The sequence below is a fragment of the Poecilia mexicana genome, unplaced genomic scaffold, assembly GCF_051168715.1.
Source record: "Poecilia mexicana isolate PSO_F unplaced genomic scaffold, ASM5116871v1 scaffold_15, whole genome shotgun sequence".
Lineage (NCBI taxonomy): Eukaryota > Metazoa > Chordata > Actinopteri > Cyprinodontiformes > Poeciliidae > Poecilia > Poecilia mexicana.
In genome coordinates, this window is record NW_028263384.1 from 27,889,891 (window position 1) to 27,912,218 (window position 22,328).

At 36.9% G+C, this 22,328-nt stretch overlaps 2 protein-coding genes across 3 annotated transcripts; one reads left to right on the forward strand and one right to left on the reverse strand.

The window, feature by feature from the left end:
* The first annotated feature begins 3,082 nt into the window (after window positions 1-3,082).
* mcfd2 (multiple coagulation factor deficiency 2, ER cargo receptor complex subunit) lies at window positions 3,083-5,942 on the forward strand. 2 transcript variants are annotated; one of them, XM_015007954.2, is made up of 4 exons: window positions 3,083-3,207; window positions 3,519-3,680; window positions 3,769-3,928; window positions 4,820-5,942. In XM_015007954.2, exons 2-4 carry the CDS (start codon window positions 3,520-3,522, stop codon window positions 4,949-4,951), a joined length of 453 nt encoding a protein of 150 aa, XP_014863440.1. In that variant the 5' UTR covers window positions 3,083-3,207; window position 3,519; the 3' UTR covers window positions 4,952-5,942. The 2 variants fall into 2 exon arrangements, with proteins under 2 accessions (XP_014863440.1, XP_087869301.1); XM_088013175.1 differs by lacking the exon at window positions 3,083-3,207 and having other exon boundaries at window positions 3,516-3,680.
* Window positions 5,943-6,003: 61 nt separating this feature from the next.
* prop1 (PROP paired-like homeobox 1) lies at window positions 6,004-10,016 on the reverse strand. The gene is made up of 3 exons (XM_088013176.1): window positions 9,882-10,016; window positions 8,717-8,949; window positions 6,004-7,806 (listed from the first exon to the last, which is right to left on the reverse strand). Exons 1-3 carry the CDS (start codon window positions 9,973-9,975, stop codon window positions 7,456-7,458), a joined length of 678 nt encoding a protein of 225 aa, XP_087869302.1. The 5' UTR covers window positions 9,976-10,016; the 3' UTR covers window positions 6,004-7,455.
* Between the last annotated feature and the right edge of the window lie 12,312 nt (window positions 10,017-22,328).

Here is a 22,328-nt window from a genome sequence, read left to right on the forward strand (position 1 = left end):
TTAAAATATTGATAGAAGTTTTATTTTTTTTTAGCAAATCAATTTAAAAAGTGAAACTTAGATTGAAATACTCCAGGTTTCTTTTTCTTTAATCTTTTTAATTTTAAAGTTTATGTCTTAAACTTAAAAGAAATTGCATTTAAACAATAAATAATATGTATTTTTACACTCCACAAAAGAGGATAAAGCACACTTATTGCTAAAAGAAGTTGTAGGTCTCTTAATGGAAAGTTGAGTGGAAGGAAAAACGTGTAATGGAAAAAGGTGAACAAGGCATATGATGGAATAATAAAGCAAAATCGATTTAAGTTTGAGGATTGTTACTTGAAAACCAGGCCAACTTAAACTCAGATTTTTGAGTTTATTTTTTATTTTTAAGGGAAGTTTGAATTTAAAGCAACTTTTAAATTCGCCTCTCCAAATAGCAGAAAAATGGTAAAATATTTATTTATTTATTTTAATGAATTTATTTATTTATTATTTTATATTCATTTATTGTTTTTGTAGCCTTTACTCAGCTGTAAATGTGCAGTTAAATGACAATAAAATGTATAATATAAATAATAAAGTAATTTGCAGACTTCCTGTAAACATATAAGTAGATTTGTCTGATAATTATATTGATAAAGTCATAAGTTTTGCATGTGTTTTATTAATATAGTAGTTTAATAATAGTTTTATTATTATGATTATTAGTTTCATATTTTCTCATTTTATTATTCCAAATTTATTAGGCTTTTTTTTTTTACTTTTTAAGTTTGATTTCTTTTGTTTTTTTATTGAAATTAAAAACAATAACAATTTCAATAAATTTTTATTTAAATTTATTGCAGCCATGCTATTATTAATGCTTTTATAGTGTCAATTTTTTTTTGGGTTAAATAAGTACCCATAAATAAATATCAAAAAGTACTTTAACTTTTGAGTTTTTCACAATAGTGGCTCCTCCTTTCCTACTGCATGGAAACACTAGAGCAGCTGAGTAACCCAAACTGTAACTTTTCTTTTTTAATAAATAGTGCAAGCTGGCTGAGATGACTGTTTAAGGGATTTGTTGCTGCCTGACTCTTAAAATATGTGATCTTTAATGCAAAACGTAGCAGAAATTAATAATAAGGGTGGGTTAGCAAATCATTAAACTCTGGGCCGGCCCTGGCTGGCAGAGCTTGATTTGTAGCAGTGTGAAGGCGAATAAGAGCCAAGTCTCTAATCTTTTTCCCGTTAACACTTTAACTGGATCAGGCAGGGCTTAAGAAACAGCAAAGCAAAACTGTGGCTGGACACAAACAGCAGAACACGTATCTGCAATATAATGCCATGTTTGTAAAATAATATTGCTTATGGATGAGGGTAAAAAACGTAAAATGTTTGTCTGGCTCTCTGATCTGGGTTCTGCCTGACTGGTGGCAGGCTGACACCAGCTTGCCTCCCTTGGCTCAGATACAAGCAAATACATCTGTTAGTCCCTGCTCCATGACATGTACTTGAACTTTATGAAGCACTAGAAAGTGCAGCCCAGTTAATACTATTAAACATTAATAACAGAGGGAAGAACTCTGTGGGTAAATTGAAGGTGAATTACTGAATCTAGTTTGAATAAAATAACCACAACACAGGGAGTAAACACAAGGGAGAATTGTAATTCACTACAGAGTCTAAGTCAGCTACTGTGAGACATTAACAGAAACCTCAAGCATCTTGAAGAGAGATTTGGCAGCGTCATTTTCTCTTGGGAAAGTTGACATTTGCGCGACATGAAAAGCGCCTGTCCGTCTCCTCAGCGGGCGTCCAACCACAGCATGATTAATCTGGATATGGGCGCTCAGCGGCGGGTTTGCGCCCCCTGCTGACTGGAGAGCGTCACTGCGCCCTCAAAGCTTTCTGTCCGACAAAGATGTTTCACTACCTACAGGAAACCTGGCACGTCGTTTGTAGACTTTCCTGATGTAGTGAAGTGTCTTTTAGGTACCTACTGCACTAACTGGAAATTTAATCACTTTAATTATGAATAGGGCTTCTTGGTAACTTCTGGTAAGTTATTCTAGTTAATTAGAGAGAGAGATATATAAACTGCTATACTTTGAGAAAACAACTAAGAAGTAAGCTTTTACCCACAATGTAACAGGAAAGGTCACAAGAGAAGTTAAACTACAACTGTGGGGTGTCAAATGTGCCAAAAGTATTTTATGTTAATGCACTGAACATGCTCACTAACCATAAGTTACCATTTGGGTATATCTACGTAACTGGCAGTAGTGCTTGGGCTGGTCCTTAAATCTAATATGTTAGATTCATATTAGGGTTAAATGACTAAGTTTGGGTAAAAAAAAAAAAGTCAACATTTGTTCATTTTTTAAGCTTGAAATTGAGATGTTGTAATATTACAACACTGAGTCTTAGAATATCGGCCCTAATTTTCATGCCACTGCATCCCCAGAGATTTCCAAAGCAAAAAATTGCACTTTAAAAATACAGTAGAGAATGACGCAATTTGGGAGCATGAGAGGGAGAATCTGTTTTCAAAACTAATCTTTTTCACAGTTTACTAAAACTATTTACAATTTTTAATCTATTTTTCTTATCAGACACAGAAAGAGCATCATAGATCATATTCTAAGTTTTTGGTTTGCTTGTTAGCTTAACAGTGAAGATAAAAAGCTGCTGAACAGAGACAAACGTGAAGATAAAACATTTCTACTTCAAAATCTTTTTTTTGTGAAATGTTGACTCTGAGCTTTATTTAAAAGCTTTAAAACTGCACTCACTTTGAATAATTTCAATAGTAACAGCTTCCCCTCCCAATATGGCGGAGATGTTGACGTGTCTTTCAGACGGTCTTTTAGCAATTCCGATGTTTTTAGTTAAAACAGAAACATAATATCACTTGATTTCAGGGCAGTCCCGACCTAATGTGGTTTTACTTGATTTATTCAATTGCTAAACCTCTTCGGTTAAATATTTACTAGTACATTTAACTTTTTGCAGTTTGAAACGTTGCAAGAGTTGACCGTTGGAGGAGGGAAAGTGTCTCTCTTCTGTTACGCAATCTTCGATCGTTGTTGACCAATCAAAAATGAGCTGTCGTGTCCATAACACCGTACGGGAAGCTGCTTGGTCCATTATAGTTCTCAGCGCTTACCGTCGCTAACAGGAAAGCGAGGAAACAACACCTTAGCGGTTTGCAGCGGCCACACCGACTACTTGAAAGTGAGGATTTGAGTTGGCTGTTTGTATTCACTGTGGCCGAGTAGATGCTGATTTTGTTTAGCGGGATTTTTTTGTCGGGAAATAAGTAATTTGGCTAGCAAATGTGCGTGTTAGCTAACGGTAATGTTTGTTTACCCTTCCGTTGGGCATGTTACTGTAACCACAAGTAAACAGGACAGAGCTGAAGTCCGTTTTTGTTTATCATTATGATGAACAGTTATTACTAATCTTAGCCTGTTTTTTGTCAACAGGAGAGAAACGGGTTTAGTTACATGGATTTACAGAGGAATATGCATTTGTCTCCCTTGCAGGATGAGGCGTCGTGCACAGTGGGGGGGTCTGATCCTCTTCCTGTCCTGCTCTTTCCTGTGTGCTCACTCTCAGTTGTCTCCACACCAGCAGCAGCCTCCTCCTGTAGTGGGAGGCTCAGCTCAGATAACTCGCCTTGACAGAAACATGGTGCAAGACAAAGAGTGAGCAACACCCCTGAAGTCCAGACACATCGTCCAGCTCACTGGATGATGGGCCAGTTTCTGATTTTTCTCTTTCCTCTGCTCTCAGCCACATCATGGAGCACTTGGAGGGGGTCATCGACAAACCTGAGAAAGACATGACGCCCCAGGAGCTTCAGCTGCATTATTTTAAGATGCACGACTACGATGGGAACAACCTGCTGGACGGCCTGGAGTTGGCCACTGCTATAACACATGTACACAAAGAGGTAGGTGTATAAATAAATTAGGGGCTGAACAAAACAAAGCTACTATAATTTTAGACATTTGTCTGATTAGCAGTAAACTGTGTAGATTATGTTGATAAATGATTCATGCAGTTAATACATTCAAGTTGGTTTAAAGTTGCAGTGTGCATTATTGCGTTTTAATTAAAAATATTTAGAAAAACATGTTTTTTTTGTAATGTAGTTTTTTATTGATTCCCAAGGAAGCCAATTTTACAAAACACAAAATCTTACCAAGTACTTTTTGTCTAGTTTCTAGTGTAAATATGAAATAAGACAAAACTGGCTTACCGTACAAGTAACATTTCTGCAAGATATAAACTTATATTCGTTAAAAAGTACTAGATCCACTGGCAGATTATTTAACTTATAACAAGATATTTATACATTTAATATAAAAAACACCTTTGTCTGTGAACACTTAAGAAGTTTTCTACCAAAACTTTTCAAGTGGCATCGTTTTAACTTCCTCTGGTTCATATTTATTAAAGGAATGCTGTGATATTGTACTTTCAGGCAAGAAAATGTTTCTTACTTAAAATAGGAATTAAATTATTTGTTTATTGTCATCTTGAATTCCTAATATTGCATTAAAAAGGCTCAAATAGCTCAATAACATGTCTAGAATGTGCCAATTTTAAAAAATTTGATTAATAATCAGCAGATTTATCAGTTAGGAGTTTGACCCCAGAGTCATAACGTCAGCTCTGAGCCCTTCTGTCTGACGACTGATCAGTTCTTTAAAGGAAAGTCGCCTGAAATTTCTCCAAAATGATGCAAGATTAAAACAATTTTATAAATCTGTATCGAGTACTTAACTTTTCTGTCCTGATATTAAAAAATTAAATAAACGTTTCCTGTTCTGAATCGCAGGAGAGAGGGGAGAACAGTCAGCCAATGAAGGAGGAGGAGCTCATCGCGCTAATCGACGAGGTCCTGAAGGACGACGACAAAAACAACGACGGGTACATCGACTACGCAGAGTTTGCCAAATCGCTGGAGTAGATCGCCTTGCTGTTTCTTCGTTTCCAATCCTGGAGGAGAATCCTGAATGAGGGGAGAGGCGACAAGCTGCTCCGTCTTTCACGGAAATCAACTTTGTAATTTACAAAGCTTGTGACAGTTCTTTCATACCAGATGGAATGTAATTCCACTGAATTACAAAACAGTAGCCTTTGTACCCTGTTTTTGTAGATTGTGCCATTTTTAAAGGGTCAGTTTAGCCAAATTATTTTTTTATTCAGACTTTAGCGGTCTCTACGCTACGTGTTTTCTACCAAAGTACGCTAGCCAGCCACTGTATTGCAGCCACTGTACTGCAGTAAACAAACTAGTTTGGTTGAACTGACCCAATGGACCAGTTCATTTCAAACTCATACGCCCTATTTTAACTTAAATTCAACACACCAGCTGTTTGAGTCTCTACATTTAGGACCAAATGATTACTTGTGAAGATAATTGGGTAAATATGTCATTCCCAATGCAACAGATTAGATTAGATCGTCAGAGAAAGAAGGGTAAACCTTGTTTAAATGACGAGCTAGTAGCGCCCCCTTCTGGTCAGCCGGAGGACGCACGGCTCTTCATCAGTCGCAATAGGAATGTAAAGCAGAGCTGCATCAGATTCTGCGACACTGAATAAGCTAGACTGGAAGCACACTGGCAGACTCTTCTGCAGGCTGGAGTTTCAGGAAAGCACTTGAATGCAACACGATTCCTTCAGATGCTAGCTGCCTTTTTTAAAACGCTCAGTTCACACGCATCAAATCGGGTTTGTTCAGTCCATCTGCGTTTGCTTCATATGTATGAACCCTATTTTTTTTTGTTTTTTTTGTTTTTGCCAACCAGTGTTGATTCTTCAATCGGCTCTGATTGTGGAGAGAAATGACGTAAAGGTCAGGAAATGTAACTCTGGAATGTGAAAAGAAAACGGTTCTCTCTGTTACTTTAAGGTAAATTATGTTTGGTTCTGGTAGATTAAACTCATGAAATCAAATTTATTCTCTGCTCTGCTTGGTTTTTTGTGTGTGTGATTTTTATTTGAATTTTTGGGGCTCCTTTGAACATCCTACGGAAAACAAGCATGCACACACCTCCAAATTGCACATAAGTTGAGCTGTGCTTGTTGCTATTTAATTGCAATTGTATCTACCAAAGAAAAACTTTTAGTGATAAGGATAATAGAAAATGTTCAAGGGGGTAACTAATGAGTTTTATAATTTGATTTTAAATTCTAGCTCTAATGTGTAATTGGCTTACAGGGATCAGTGAAAACAAAGATTTGTTACATTTATATTGGCATAAATGTAACAAAATCAACCTTCTCACCTTAAATCTGCTGCACGATAAGCAAAACCTGTTGAAATGAAATTATTCATGTACTTATTAGCAGGATATCAATGATTGCAGCTTTTAAAGTAAAAAATCTGTTTCTTTGCCTGCAAAAATTTTTCTTCTGCACAGAGGAATGTCAGATTTACTGTCAAATGGTGAACGCTGAAACTCCACAGACAACTCAATAACAAAACATAAAATAATGAAAAACATCCGCATTTTAGATCATGCTGATCTCAAAATGATCACTAGAGGACAGTAGCTTCCCCAGGCATTTAGAACTTATGAATCAGAAAATCTTGCTTTCAAATAAAGATGTATTTAGTTTTTATTCTGGCTTTATTTAGGAAAAATCGGCATGTACAACGGAGGAAAATTGGAGCCATAAATTTTATCCAAAAGAAAAAAAAAACATTTGAAATTGAAAAATTATTTTAAAACTAGAAACTTGAAATAGTTTTGATTTTTTTTTCAGTTTCACATTCTTTTGTTAAATTTTATATTTTTCTTTACAACTAAAAAATTCTTTTGAAACAAAAAAATCATTTGAGTCTGAAATTTTTTTAAAAGCAAGAAAAAAAATTATCTGAAAAATAATTTTTAACATTTGTTTCAGTTTCACATCTTTGTTCTCAGTTTTAAAACTTTTTTCAGTTTCAAAAATATTTTTCAGTTTCCAATTATTTTTTCTTTTCATTTTTTTTCCAAACTGAAATTATTTTTGAAACTAAAACAAAAATTATCTGAAATGGAAAATCTTTTTTGAGTGAATAAAAAGATTTGAAACTGAAAAGAACTTTGAATCTGAAAAATAGTTTTGAACATTTTCTCAGTTTCAAACTTTTTTCAGTTGAAATATATATATTTTAAGTTTTGACTCATTTTTCAGTACCAAAATAATTTTTCACTTTAAATTCTTTTGCTTTTGAACTTAATTATTTTGAAAATGAAAAAAAATGATTGAAACTGGGGAAAAAAATTAAAGTAAAAAACAAATAAATTAATAATTAAAAGTGATTCTCCCCCTTCCACGCCTCAATTTTGAAATTCTTTTCAGCTTCAACGTTTCAGAACTTTTTATTTTCAGTTTAAAAATAATTTTTCATTTTCAATTTTTTTCTTTTTAAATAATCTTTATGGCCCCAATGTAGCTCCGTAGATATCCCCGTCCCTTCCTAGCTCCAGGGGGAGGCCGTCTCCAGCGGCTGCATGGAGCCCAGGGGGAACATGGGTGACGGGAGGTTGGTTCTCAGCGAGCCGTACCAGTCGTCGTGCTGCCGCTGCGGCGCTGGCTGTGGCGGGCTGCTGGGACACGGACAGCGGCTGACTTGGGTTTGGTGGCGGGAGTACGGTCCGGGCGGCAGCATGGAGGACAGGTGGGGGATGTGGGCTAACGGCTGGGGGTAGTACTGTCGAGGCATGCCGGCCATCAGCGTCCTGTGGCCCGTCATCACACCCACCGGGAAGACTTTCTGGGAAGCCCGCTCATGTTTGCGCTGTTTGGCTCTTCTGTTCTGGAACCACACCTGCCGAGACAAGACAACAGTAGCTGCGTTTTAATTAACCATCTATCTGTGCAAATTTAAATTACGAAAATAAATTAGCTTAATGGAAAGACGCCAATTTTGAAATAACACGTCATGTAACATGAGTCACGTGATCAACAGCCGGATGTTACTACTGGCAAAAAACGACGAAGAAGACCACAGGAAGTAGTAAGAGGATGATGGTTTGTTTGTTGATTTCAGATCGATCACAGCATTTAACAGTTAATAATAATTTTTAAAAATCATGTACTATAATTTCCCCAAAACTCTGCATTTGTAGCCGCTCCCAAGTATATGGAGTTTGTTGCTCCAACGATTGTTTCTACTGCTATTTTTAGAAGCAGTAGAAACCCTAATGGAAGTATAAAAACTTACAAAATGTGAATTTTGTACCCTAAGATTTAGTATTTCCTTATCTGTAAAACTTATACTAAAGTATGACTTCAAGAGATGCTGAAAATTTCTCTTTTTAATTTTTTGTGTTGGAATTCTCATACAATTACTACTTCATTCTTCTGATATTATCACTTTATTCTTGTATTGCTACCACTGTGTTCTGGTAATATGCTTTTATTCTCGTATTATTTTGACTCTATTGCCATATTATTTTTATAACATAATGAATTTATTCTTGTAATTATCAAAAAAAAGAAAGATTTTTTTGGCCCTAATATGTTGCGGTAGAGTATTAAGCTCACCTATAGAAGCTGTAACACATGCCTGTTAAACAAGATGGCTGACACTTTGAAATATGGAAACCCAAAGAGTGCATTGGTAAACATTTTCCAATTGATAAAATCGATTGCTACGGACCTGTGGACCAAACGATGCTGCACCTGAACTCGGAGATGAATTTGTTGAATAAATTCAGGCTCTTTCTTTGTCCCACCTGTATGCGAGCCTCGTTGAGTTTGGTGATGCGTGCCAACTCCTCCCTGCAGTAGATGTCTGGGTACTGGTTCTGCTGAAAAGCTAGCTCCAGCTGTTCCAGCTGTTTGTGGCTGAAGGTGGTGCGGTGACGCCGCCTGGCGGGGGACGGGTAGGCTTTGCCCCCCCTGCAGAGGCCAGCGGCCATGGAGGTCTCTGACGTCGCTGCTTTCCTCCCGGGCTCACCTATATCTGCTTTCATATGCAAAGGTGACTGAGGCTTTGCCTGGAAAAGACCTTCATTTTTACTGGAGACAATTCTCCAGCTCCAATTTCTTGACTTCCTTGGCAAATAAGGAACAATAAAAAAAAAAAAAAAACACAACAACCTTCTGTTGTATGAGTGCAAATCACCAAAAAGGAGGGATTAGAGTGACTCAGCAACCTGAGAGCCGCGGAGATTTGGCTGCCTAAAGACAGGCTCGTGAGAAAAAGATACCAGAAACTGGAGGATTTGACCAAGATTATGTCCACAATCACTGATGAAGGCGCCAATCTGTGGAAATGGGGGAGTGAGGCGTCTGTTCACATCACTGCTTCTGTTGCTTAGTCTAACATTTAGGTTGATTTTTCAAAATATATTCACTAATTTTCATTTTTAAGAACAAAACCCAACACAATAGAAGACGAAAGTTACATATTCTCATCATTTTATAGTGGACAAGAGTTTCCATATGCATCTATCAGTCTTGTATTCCAAAATAAGCTTCCTCCACCCAAAAACAGTAGACGGCTTATTGGAAATAAAATATTCTTTCAAGCATAAAAGGTTAGAATATCATACAATTTAGACTTAATGTTTAGATTTTAATTGGGGTGCAGTAGAAAACTGCTGGTAACAACAAAATGAGAGTGTATTTCTGGAAAAAAGTGTCAGTATTTCTCTTAAAGTAACTGAAATTCAATGTCCTTACCAAAAACTGATAGAATTACGACCTAAAATAGCTGAAAACATTGATCATTTCTTCAAATAAATCAGTTGGAACCAACAGTTTATACTCTAATTTAGCCGAACGCTTACAAACTAATTAGTTAATTCCATAAAATGGTCACAGTGAACCAGAACTTTCACATTTAGGGTCAAACCAGTTGTTGTTAGTAGCACATTTATTTGCTTTTTGACCAACCTGCGCTGGAGCTCACTGTAGCCATGTCAGAGTAAAGTTCTGCAAAGTCCTGGTGGCTCCTTGGTGTTGCACCTGCAGCCTTTACCTGGGCCATCGCTGCAGCTCTGCATCCCAGCAGAGACGCTCAGTCAAAATTAAAGTCCTGCGTCCCTCCCATCTCGCTTCCTTCACTCGGCCTGTGGGAGCCAATAGGAACTGGGAACCAGCATCACTGGAATGAAAGGAACCAGTTACAGTTACTTAAGAGTTACTCTTTTAGAAAAAATACATTATTCTGGGAGTAGTTTTACTTTATTCTGCTTTTCTACTCGAGCAACATTACTCTGAGAAAACACTTCAGAATAAAACTCAGAGAATCTTTAACCAAATAGAAACACACAATTTATGTCAGAGTGAGACTTCTTGTTTGCATAAACAAGCTTTATTGTATTTTCTATCTTGCGGTCATTTTGACGACAACCAAATATACAGGATGGGTTATATCATCATCTTGGTGAAAAGTTATTTGTAATTTTGCTTTGTTACTTATTTCAGGTGTACTAAGGTATTTTCATTAGCACCTACATTTTAAAAAAACCTGATACGATGTTGTGTTTTTGCAGTGTGGATGTCTTTCATAGTGTTGGATCTGTCGGGTTTTTCTACACTTGTGGATAAAACTGGCTTATTTCATGACCTGATGAAGACGGGTTTATTTTTACAGTGACTCAAACTACTGCAGATGAATTAAATCACTGCGTTTAAACTCATAATGTCAACATAATGACTTTATAATGAGAATATGCTCGTCTTTTTTAGAGACTTCAACCATTTTAAACATTTGGTTTAAGGTAAGTCAGATTCTTACATTTGAAAGAAGAAGACACACTGTGTGACCACCAGGTGGCGCTGTTCGATCAGCTTGTGGCAACCAAATGAAAAGGCACATCTAGGAAATGCTGTTCAACCATTATTTTGGAAGAGGATGTGAGGCGGTGAGTGTGAAGAGTCATGACAGGGCTGCAGAGCGGCAGCTGGTGCTCAGCATGAAGCATTTCACCATGTAATGCACCAGCAGCACAAACTTCTCCACGTGTGCGGCCCTTTAAATTGTTTTTGCTTCTGCTGTCTAGTCACCTGAATGTTTTCATATCAAACAATCTGAATAGAAAAGATAACCTGAGTAAACACAGGAAGTAGTTTCCATATTATGATTAGGGATGAAACCATTAATCAGATTTATTGCGATTAATCAATTATTGAAATAATCATTAAGTAATTAACAAAAAAATCTTAAGTATTTTTGGTCTAATTCCTAGAGCAAGTATGTTAGTACACTTGAAAAAGGCAAAACTAATTTACAAGCAACATTTCAGCAAGATATAAAGGTTTCAGAAAATAATTTCTTAATATTGATGAAAAACTTGTTCCAAATGTCGTATTATATGTGAAATAAATTTCCAGTGGAACAAGGATTCTTTCATTAATCTTAAGGAATTATTTACTTAAAACAATCTCCTACATCTTGCTGAAAAGTTACTTTTCAAAAGTTAGTTTTCCTTATTTCAAGTGTACTAAGACACAATTTTTGACAAACTAGACCAAAATTACTTGGTAAGATTTTGTCTTTTTACAGTGCAGCAAATGATTAATCGTTATCTACTCAAAAAAAGCCTCTTGCTAAAAAACCCCAACATATTTAGAGCAGCAATTGAGCCAAAACTGTACAAAATATATAATATATACATTTTGCATTCAAGATAAAAACATATTTGTATGTTTAACCAAAACTACTCAACTTCACCTCATACAAATTTACTAGAGGAATGTGAAATTTTTGCATTTTAGTCAATGAGGTGTATATATTTTTATTTAAAAAGGGAGTGGAATTATTTGTTAATTTGCATATTTTAATTTATTTATTATATTTCACAGAAATGACTAAAGTGGATGAATGAACAATATGTTGAATGTGCCTTTTTAGATGATTAATCGATTAATTGTAAGAATAATTGATACATTGATTGATTACTAAAACAATCAGTTTATCAGCATCTTTTAATGTATTTTTAATACTGTATGAAAAGGGTTATGTGATTTAATGAAAATTTTGTTGAATGTATCATTTTTAAATCCAATTAATTGTTTAATCGTCAACATAATTGATAGATTAATCGATAACTAAAATAAATTGCAACCCTAATTGGCTTAGGCTCGAAAAAGCCTTATATGGTTAAATTAAAAATCTGTTGAATGTTCCAGTTTTAAAATACAATAATCGCTTAATCATCTGAATAATGACCGATTGCAGTTACTAAAACAATTGTTAGTTTATTTGAATCTTTTAGTGTATTTTCAATATTGTATATAAAGGCTTATGTGGTTTAATAAAAAAATCTGTTGATTGTGCCATTTTTAAATTATGATTAATAGTCAGAATGATCGATTAATCGATCACTAAAATAGTCGTTAGTGGCAGTCCTAGTTGTATCTAAACTCTTGCTTCCTCTTTGGGTTTGCGTAGAACTGCAGAGGTCCGTGTGACTCACTGGGAGCAGAAATCAGACTCGAAACATAGACAGGAAACGTGTCAGACAGCAGATTGCAGCTCTCCCTCGGACCAGAATTCTCGCCGGGGAAGTGAAACAGACAATACTCAGCGACTGAATGACCTATTGAGGTAGCGGGCTCGCAGGAACGCCTGTTACATATTAATTCTCTGGTTGAAACGACAAATGACCCTTGAGACTGAACAAACGTCTTGAGAAAGTCCCTGCCTTGTTTTCTGGTTCTTTGCGGGCGAACATCTAATTTGATTCCTTGTGACAGCCTGTGAGGGCCAAGTCCTGTGTGTGTGTCGTCGAAGAGCCCCCGTCCTGCCTGCACTGTGAGTAATTGTGCGCACGCTGCTGCCAAGCTCGCTACGCGTCTTATATTCTGCTCACATGTTTCCTGTCCCAGACAACGACTCGACCACAATCCCCCAAGCCCCTCAGACAAGAAAAAACCCAAGAAGACGGCATGACTATGGTTCTGTTTAGACTTCTGGGAGAATTAAAGCTCCAAAAAACACACAAATAAATCAAACTTTTGAAGGTTTGAATTATACATAAAGGAAGAAAATCAACAATGCTTTTCATCTTTACACATTAAAATCCAAAATGTGTAGCGTGTGAATATACAACCCCAATCCCGATAAAGTTGAATCATTGTGTAAAACATAAATAAAAACAGATTATGATAATTTGCAAATCTGTTCCCACTTATATTTAATTGAATTCACGACAATGATAAGATATTAATGCTCAAATTGATAAACTTTATTGGGATTTTTGCAAATATTCACTTATTTGGATTTTGTTGCTTGTGTCCCATACGCTGCATCAGTTTCTAAAAGAGTGATTTGTAAAACTACATTTAAGTTTTTTGTTGAAACATTCCCAACCCGTTACCTAGCAACCCAAGCTGGGTTTGGTCAGCCGGTTTTACCGCTGTATGTGCTGTACAATGGCTGCTGGAAAAGACAAGTGTTTTATTGTTGACTTACAATCCTGAAACCACTTCCTGCATTCTTGTTGGTTGTGCAGAAGGCTCCATTTCTACTTTTCAAAGATGTACAGTTGTATAATTTGTATGAGTTTAAATGTTGAGTTAGAGGGCGTGGCCAGCAGTAGCTTATTTGAATTTAAAGGCCCTAAAACTGCTCATTGGAGGCCGGGCTGACCTGACTAGAATTTCATTATCTAAGAATGATTTTGTGCAAAAAAATGTAGTGAACGTGTTTTGTATAGGCCATAGACCTATCCCAACAAAGGTCACCTTAAAAAAACCTTACTAATCCCAAAGGAAATTAAATGTTATCCTAACTCATATAATCCAAGTACCTTCAAAGAGTCGTTGCAGACGGTGATGCTCTGGGAAGGAAGAATCTCCAGCAGCAGTCAGTCTAGCAACTAATCTATAAAGGCCTCTGTCCAAAGACAGTTGATGTCATGACATGCTAAGAGCTCAATTTTCAGGCAGGAGAGATGATATTTTACAGTCTTATGTCCTAGATGACGCCATCAGGGGTTTGCCTCTTTTAATCTCTCTCTGGAAGTATGGTTAGAAAGCTAAGAAGAAAGATGTTGGAGTAGAGGATATCTACCTTGGAAGAGATGGTTTGAACTTCCTCCTTCTCTCTCATCTTGTCACGGTTATTACATCTTAACAACTATCTGAACGTAAATAATATGAGTAAAAGTCCTTCCAAAATAGGTGGCTATGCAAAAAAGCAGCTCTGTCCAGCAGGATGGGTTATTCATTGACATCTGTTAGGAAAGAGGAGTAAACATGCAGTGACACACGTTCAGACTTTAAGACAATTCAGCATCAGATGTGTCACACTGATCTACTTCCTGTCATATTACCATAGCCTGCGATTCAGAAACCGGTAAAATATGAAAAATGTGACTCAGTGAGCATGTGTGCACACATAAACACTGAGCAGAACCCAACGCCTGTTACAGTGTAAGGAAAAAACATGCAAGTCATATTATCCTGGGTGCTCAATTTCAGGGGTTGTGCATGCACAAGTGCCCCGGTGCACACAGGCCTCTGCCTCTGAGTGGCTCCGGCTGGGCCCAGTATGGACACAGAGGAAATTCTTCCCTCCCATTTTCCCGGGACTGAACTGGGAGTGACCTGGTTGGCAGACAGACAGCCCCAATGGAAGGAATGCAACCCAACTCCCCCCACCAGCTCACCCTCCGCGCCCCATCCAGCCAGTAAGCTGGCCCAGCTGTGAGAGAAACATCCAGCATGTGGGGTGGAGAGGCTTTTGCATCAGCGTTTGATCAAAATTATTTTCTTGGGGGGGAAATGTGTCTTAGTTGTTTGTTGGATTTTTGTCAGATCTTTATGCGAAGAGCCCAAGATGTCATGTTACAAAAACAGAAAAAAGGAACTGAATCTGAGTCTAGAGCAGGGGTGTCAAACTCCAGTCCTCAAGGGCCGCTGTCCTGCAGTTTTTAGATGTGCCACAGGTACAAAACACTAGAACGAAATGGCTTAATTACCTCCTTCTTGTGCAGATAAGCTCTCCAGAGTCTTGTTAATAACCTAATTATTCTATTCAGGTGTGGTGCCACACAGGCACATCTAAAGGTTGGAGGGCAGAGGCCCTCCAGGACTGGAGTTTGTCACCTATGGTCGAGAGCAATGTTTCTCTACCCTGGTCCTCAGCGCCCCCCTGTCCTGCATGTTTTCGGTATTTCCCTTCTGCCACACACCTGAATTGTATCGCTGGGTGATTAACAGGCTTCTGCAGCACTTGATGGTCAGGCAATCATTTGAATCAGCTGTTCTGGAATAGAGGCATATCTAAAACATGCAGAGCAGGGGGGCGGTGAGGACCAGGGTTGAGAAACACTGCTCTAGAGGAATGTCAAAGACTAGAGCTGAAACGATTAATCACGATTAAGCTGATAAATCACAATTAATCGATTATTGAAATAATTGTCAGCTAATTTAGTTGACAACGAGAAAGGTTGACCCTTTGAACGTGACGTCACAGTCTCCAGAACTCCGCCATGACGGATGTCAAAACAACCAATGCGTTACAGATACCAGACATCTGTAACCTAATATGGCTTTTATTTAGTTGATTTCACTTTAAAAATGGTCGCAGGGTGCTGCGTGGTCAGCTGCACAAACTGACAAGGATGCAAACCAAACTTATTTTATTTTAGAATTTTTAATGAGGAAAGATGCGGCAGTGATGGATATCAGCCGTCAATCATAATGTCTGTCAGCCCTCGGTGTAACCGCGGATTTGCAGCGAACACGTTTTACAAGGTAAGATTAACGTTCATATGTTTGTAAGTATGATTATAGGAAGATATTAAACATCGCATTGTGGAGAAGGCGTGGCCAGTGATTGGTAACCATGGAGACAGTGCCGCACCGTAGCCTAGCCTAGCATGCATGAAAAAAAAAAGGTTAGCATCTCGTCTTTTGTATGATTTTAATGCTGCTCCGGTGTAAAGGGGAAACACCGTTTATGACATAGTGATATAAATCATGTGGTCTGAATTCAGTCGAAGTCGATAATTTGATCAACACGTCAGGAAGGAGGAGGTACAGGTCGGTTTCTAAGCTAGCTGCTTCCAACTTCTGTAAATCCCGCCGTCTGTGAGCCCAACCAGGTGTGTTACGTTCACAGATAAATCAGTTGGACTCAAACAAGTAGAAGCCATGAATAAACTGGCAAAAGTAACTTGGAAAACATTTTCGGTTGTCCTGTTCAATACTGTCGTCCCTCACTTCCTATCTCCGTCATGGCGCCTCTAATGATTAAGTGAAATAGTTGTAATGGGTCAATAAAGAATCAAAAAAGGGCCATGCAACAAAAATGCAACGTGTCAAAACTGTTCAAAAAAATATAAACATTTTGCATTTAAGATTAAAAACATCTTTGTCTGTAAGCCAAAAACTCCTCGAGTGGGAGTTTTAACTTTACTTGGTTAAAATTCACTAAAGAAATGCAATTGCATTTAAGGCAATTAAAAAATTTATATTTTTTACTTAAAAAGAATTTGAATTATTTGTTTATTTGCATCTTTCATTATTTTATATAAAAAAAAGGCTTAAAGGGTTAATGAAAAAAATCTGTAGATTAGCCAAAAATGTGTCTTTGTTGTTAGTTGGCCATCAGATTTTTATACAGACTGAAGAGCCCATGCTGTAATATTACAAAAACAGTAAAAGAGCAGAAAAATGTCACTGAATCTGAGCCCAGACAAATATAAAAGACTAGGGATTAATCACGATTAATTAAATTAATCGTAATTTATTGATTACTGAAATAACCGTCAACTAATTTAGTAATCGATTAATTAACGTTAATATAGACTCAGAAAAAGGCCATTTGCTAAAAAAACAACATACTGAGAAAAGTAATTCACAAAATACTGTACAATATTTATATTCATCTTGCATTTAAGATTAATAAAACCTTTGTCTCAAATAGGTTTTAGTCAGAACTAGTTGCATACTTTTAGCTTCATCTGGTTCAAATTTACTAAAATTTACTGTCATTGCATTTTGAGCAATAAAATGCTTATTTTCTCATTTTAAAAAATGAATTCAATTTTTTTTTTGCATATTTTAATGTATTTCTTAGATTGTATTAAAAAGCTTCAGTGGTTATGTGAAAAAAACTGTAGAACATATCACTTTTTAAATACGATTAATCATGAATATTCAATACAATAACTGAAATAATTGTTAGTTGCAACACTTAGAAAGGTTTTTCATTTAAAATTAAAACATGTTTTAGCCAAAGCTTATCAAGTTTTATTAGCTACAACCAGTTCATATTTACTAAAGGAATACTGCAATATAGTTTAGGCAATAAAATGTTTATTTTCTTATTTTAAAAAGTAATTTAATTATTTGCTATTTGCATATTGTAATGTATTTCTCACATTGTATAAAAATGCTTAAATAGTTTAATGATAAATCTGTAGAATGTGCCATTTTTTAATATGATTAATCAATTAATCGTCAGAATAATTGATAACTAAAATAATTGTTTGTTGCAGCCCTTAAAAATATTGAAACTTTGCATTAAAACACTTTTGTCGGTAAACAGGTTTTAAACAGAACTGTGATATTATATTTTGGTCAATGAAATGTTTATTTTCTTTTTTGTTTATTTGTAATCTCAAACTGTATTAGCTTTTTTGGTGGAAATGTACTTTCTACACTGGATAGATAGATGTTATACAAAACAGACAAAGCAAAAATGACAAAAAAATAATGCTTTCAAAGAAAATCTGGATTTTTACTCTCTGTCCTGTTTTCTCATCCTTTTCAACCATTACAAGTATTATTTGGACGTTTTTCGTCGTTTTGGTTGCTTGATGTGCCTTGAGCTGCTCGCCACACCTGCTGCTCAGGTGTTTTACAACCTGAAATCTTCCCACCTGTCCTGCAGAGTTTTGGGCTGGCGTGCCGGATGAAGTGGGAACCATTATGACGCAGCAGCTCCGCCCTGCATGGTACTCTGTATTCTTTTCTGATGAAACTCAACGCATCTTGAAGGCGATATTACCCCAGACGCTGGGAATCTCATCTTGCCCAGCTAAGATACGAAGCCAACGCAGACAGGCCGGAGCTGGACAGGTTGTCCTCTGGTGCTGCACATGCAAAGGCGATAAAAATAAATCAGCAAAATGCACCGTCGCTTTGTGTGTTCCACTTTAATTTAAGCGTGACTCAACCAGGCAACCCGAGCAGGACTGGAGTGCTGAACATTGTGGGAAAAGTATCTTCTCTTTCTACAGAACTCAATGTGTTTTATTGTTTTACACAACACATCAATGCAATGATTATTCTGACGTGATTGAGATCACGGTGGCGTGTGGAAGCTTGCCCCGACTGCGGTCTGTGAGATTTGACTGTCTGGCGAGGCGGATTTCTGAGAGCTGTCCTCCTCCAGACTCCCCTTGGCGGTGTCCGCTTTCCCCCTCGACAGCATTTTGCTGGCTCCGCCGGCCTGCTGAGGTCCTCCAGGGCGCTCCTAGACATGATAGCTGGAAGATTATCCACTGTTACACAGGGACGACCTGGACGAGGGAGGGAGCGGAGCAAAGGTATAATTATCGTCTTTCTACATCTCTCTCCACACCTTGGTTTCCTAACTCTGACTCTCATGATCCCTGCATGATTCAGCCAGGCAACCCGAGCAGGACTGGAGTGCTGAACATTGTGGGAAAAGTATCTTCTCTTTCCACAGAACTCAATGTGTTTTACTGAGTTTTACACAACATATCAATGCAAATAGTTAGTAACTGTGAACTGGAACGAAAATAACCAAACAGAAAATCTTACCAAATATTTTCGGTCTATTTTTTTTTGTGTGAATAACTTAGTTCACTTGAAATAAGACAAAACTAACTTAAAAGTAACTTTTTAGCAAGATATGAGAGCTACTTTTAAATCAATAATCCTTAGTTATTTATTTAGAAATTTTTTCACTTCTAAGAAGACATTTCCCACATAAATGAATGAATCCTACAGTCAAACTGTAGGATTAGTTTACCAGTGAGCCTGTTTTAAGGAAATAATTTTTTTTAATATTGCTGAAATGTACTTGCTCCATTGGTAGATTATTCCTCTTAAATCTTTTTTTACCATGTTATAAGTGAAATAATCTGCCAGTAGAACTAGAACTGGGTTGCTAGGCGACCGGCTGGGCTTGGGTGGCATTGCTAGGTAACGATTTTGAAATAAGTTAAACAATCTGCCAGTGGAACTGGAACTTTTTCATCAATATTAAGGAAGTTTTGACTTAAAATAAGCTCCTATATCTTTCTGGAAAGTTACTTAATTGTAAGTTAGTTTGTCTTATTTCAAGTATACTAAGATATTTGCAGTAGAAACAAGAAAAAAATAGTTGGTAAATTTTTAGTTAAAACATGTCTGTTTTTTATTCAGTAGGTAGAAAATCCAGAAATTTAAGAGTAAAAGTTGAAATACTTTATAAGAAAGTTATTCAAGCAAAATTAAACAGTACAAATCCTCCAAAAAGTATTTTTTCCCAAAACAGTTACTAAAGTAATTGTAGCTGGGTAAATGTAACTAGTCACTACCCATCTCTGTTCCTGGGTGTGTTGAGGAATCTGTGTAGTCTCAAGTCCAGCGTTCCTTAAACACTGTGGTATGCTATTCAACCACATAGATTCCCTAATCTAGATTGTGTAGGTTCTGAAAAAAGTGAGTATTTACATTTTTGCGTAGAGACAGGGGGCGGCTCGTACGGGAACATTGTGAGTTTGGTAGGCAAAGCAGAAAGCCTCTCAGTGTTTGAGTCTGCTTGTGGTCGAGTCTTTTTTGCAGCAGGAAATGACCGAACTTGACACACAGGCTAAAAATAATGCCTGTTGTTAAGGGAGAACAGAGCCAGAGAAGCAGCAGAGTACAGAAAATATTATTTCAATAAAAACCACAAGCCCCAAAAGCACCCGCCTCTTTTTCAGATGAAAGCCCAGCTCGAGGAGGAGGGGACGTAAAGATTGGGTGTTGGTGAGAGGGCAGTGCTGGTGGTTCTGTTTAACCATCTTCCTCTGAATTCACTCCGTTACCAGGGAAAAAGGCATGGCCACTTGGATCAGAGCTGCCTGGCAGTTCCGCACTGCAAAAACACAAAGTCTGACCAAGAGTTTTGGTCTGGTTTCTAGTACAAATATCTTAGCACACTTGAATTAAGACTAAAATAATTACAAGTAACTTTTCAGTAAAATATACAAGCTTGTTTTAAGTCAATAATTTTTGAATACAGAAGAAAACATTTTTCCCAAACGCAAGAGTAACATGATAATTAGCTTAAAACAAGCGCCCATATTTTGCTGTAAAGTTGCTTGTAATTTAATCTTACCTTAATTCAAGTGTACTAAGATATTTGCAAAAGATACTAGACAAAAAACATCCTTAACATTCATGAAAAAGCTCTAGTTCCATTGGCAGATTATTTCACTTATAACATGGGAAAAATGAACTGATCTGCTAGAGGAACTAGTACTTTATTATCAATATTAAGGAATAATTTACTTAAAACAAGGTCCTATATCTTCCTAAAAAGCTACATGCAAGTAGAGCTACAACTTAGCAATCAATTATTTTATCAATTATTCTGATGATTCATTGATTAATTGGATAAAAAAGGCACATTCCGATTTTTCATTTTACCACTATTAGGTTAGTGGTTAAATGGAAATAGCCACTTTAAATAAAATAAAAATTTTATTGCATAAAAAAGCATTCCTTTAAAAATTCTGATCCAGGTGAGGCTAAAACTACAACTTGATAAACTTTAGCTAAACATTTACATATTTAAGCTCTCTCTCTCTCTCTCTCTCTCTCTCTCTCTCTCTCTCTCTCTCTCTCTCTCTCTATATATATATATATATATATATATATATATATATATATATATATATATATGTATAGATAGATTGATAGTACAGTTTTAGCTTAATTATGGCTCTGAATATGTTGCTTTTTTCACCAAATTGCCTTTTTTGAGTCTGTATACTTCAGTTAATGATTAGTTGGTTACTAAATTAGTCTACAATTATTTGCCTAATCGATTAATCACGATTAGTCGTTTCAGCTGTAGTCTTTCATGTTTCTCTAGACTCGGATTCAGAAACTCTTTTCTGCTCTTTTACTGTTTTTGTGACATGACATCACAGATTCTTCAGTCTGTATAGAAATCTGAGGGCTAGCCAACACAGACACTTTTTTTTTTACTAAATTAGTCTACGATTATTGTAATAAACGATTAATCACAATTAATCGTTTCAGCGCTAGTTGTAAGTTAGGTTCAGGTTCTGTAGAACATCAGCAGTGGAATCTGGACCAGCAGCCCTTCGTCAGACTTTGTTTCTGCAGTGCACCCCCCCTCTTGCTGCGTAACCGTCACGCTGCCAGGCTCCACGTACCCCTGGCACTCAGCGGCGCCCGGGCTAAGAATGGAGCGCTCCTCCAGCTCACGCAATGTGGTGTGGCAGAAATTTCCTGCAATAAAAACCGTGATTGGGAAGATCCGAATGAAACCTGCGAGGAAGAAGAAGAAGAGGAGGAGGAGGAAGCTGGGTGGGGAGCGGGACGCCCCCCCAGTTGTCCCTGGCTAACCTGCAGCCTCCTCCCCGTGGTAAAACACACGTTTTGGCCTCATCTATGTTCTCTCACACTCTGTGTTTCACCCTCGCCCCCGTTTTCTTGTTTTTTTTTTTTCTTCTCTGAATCCTGTTTTCATTTAGCACATGGCAGCGCTCCATCCAACTCCTCAGTTTCCCAAACCAAAAAGCTATTTCCTGATTTCCTCCCTCATTCATGTAATTATTCTGCTGGACTTGGGATCCTGGTGCTGCCTTTTTATTCCCAGCTCAGCCTTTTCTGAACCAAGGTGACATCACAGGCTCAGTGGGGCAAAGGTCACTGGAATCAAGTCAAAGGTCAGGACTACAGTTAGAATGTGAGTCTTGTTTTGTCCGATTAAAAGTACTTTTAAACATACTTTTCATAAAGTTCACATTCCTGCACTACTCAAAATAGTTTTTATTTTTATTGGTCTGATTCTAATTTTAAATGTTATGTACACTGCAAAAACACAAAATCTAAGTATTTTTGGTCTAGTTTTTATTGCAAATATCTTGATACACTTGAAATAAGACAAAACTAACTTTCATTTGTAACATTTGCACTAAATCTAGATTAAATACTTGGTAAGATTTTGTGTTCTTGCAGCGTATATTAAGATATTAAAACCCTAACCCTAAATGTTCCAGTTCCACTGAGATTATTTTTCTTATACATGTGAAATAATCTGCCATTGGAGCAAATAATTTTTCATCAATATTAAGAAATTATTGACTTAAAAAAAAAGCTCCTATATCTTGCTGTAAAGTTACTTGTAAGTTA

Excerpts from the sequence above, each read along its gene's own strand:
- mcfd2 (XM_015007954.2), top strand. The coding sequence starts at position 3,520 with ATGAGGCGTCGTGCACAGTGGGGGGGTCTGATCCTCTTCCTGTCCTGC. Across the intron at positions 3,681-3,768 it reads AACATGGTGCAAGACAAAGA|CCACATCATGGAGCACTTGG; the intron begins GTGAGCAACACC and ends CTCTGCTCTCAG. Across the intron at positions 3,929-4,819 it reads TAACACATGTACACAAAGAG|GAGAGAGGGGAGAACAGTCA; the intron begins GTAGGTGTATAA and ends TCTGAATCGCAG.
- prop1 (XM_088013176.1), bottom strand. The coding sequence starts at position 9,975 with ATGGCCCAGGTAAAGGCTGCAGGTGCAACACCAAGGAGCCACCAGGAC. Across the intron at positions 8,950-9,881 it reads TACAGTGAGCTCCAGCGCAG|CAGATATAGGTGAGCCCGGG; the intron begins GTTGGTCAAAAA and ends TGCATATGAAAG. Across the intron at positions 7,807-8,716 it reads TCAACGAGGCTCGCATACAG|GTGTGGTTCCAGAACAGAAG; the intron begins GTGGGACAAAGA and ends TTGTCTCGGCAG.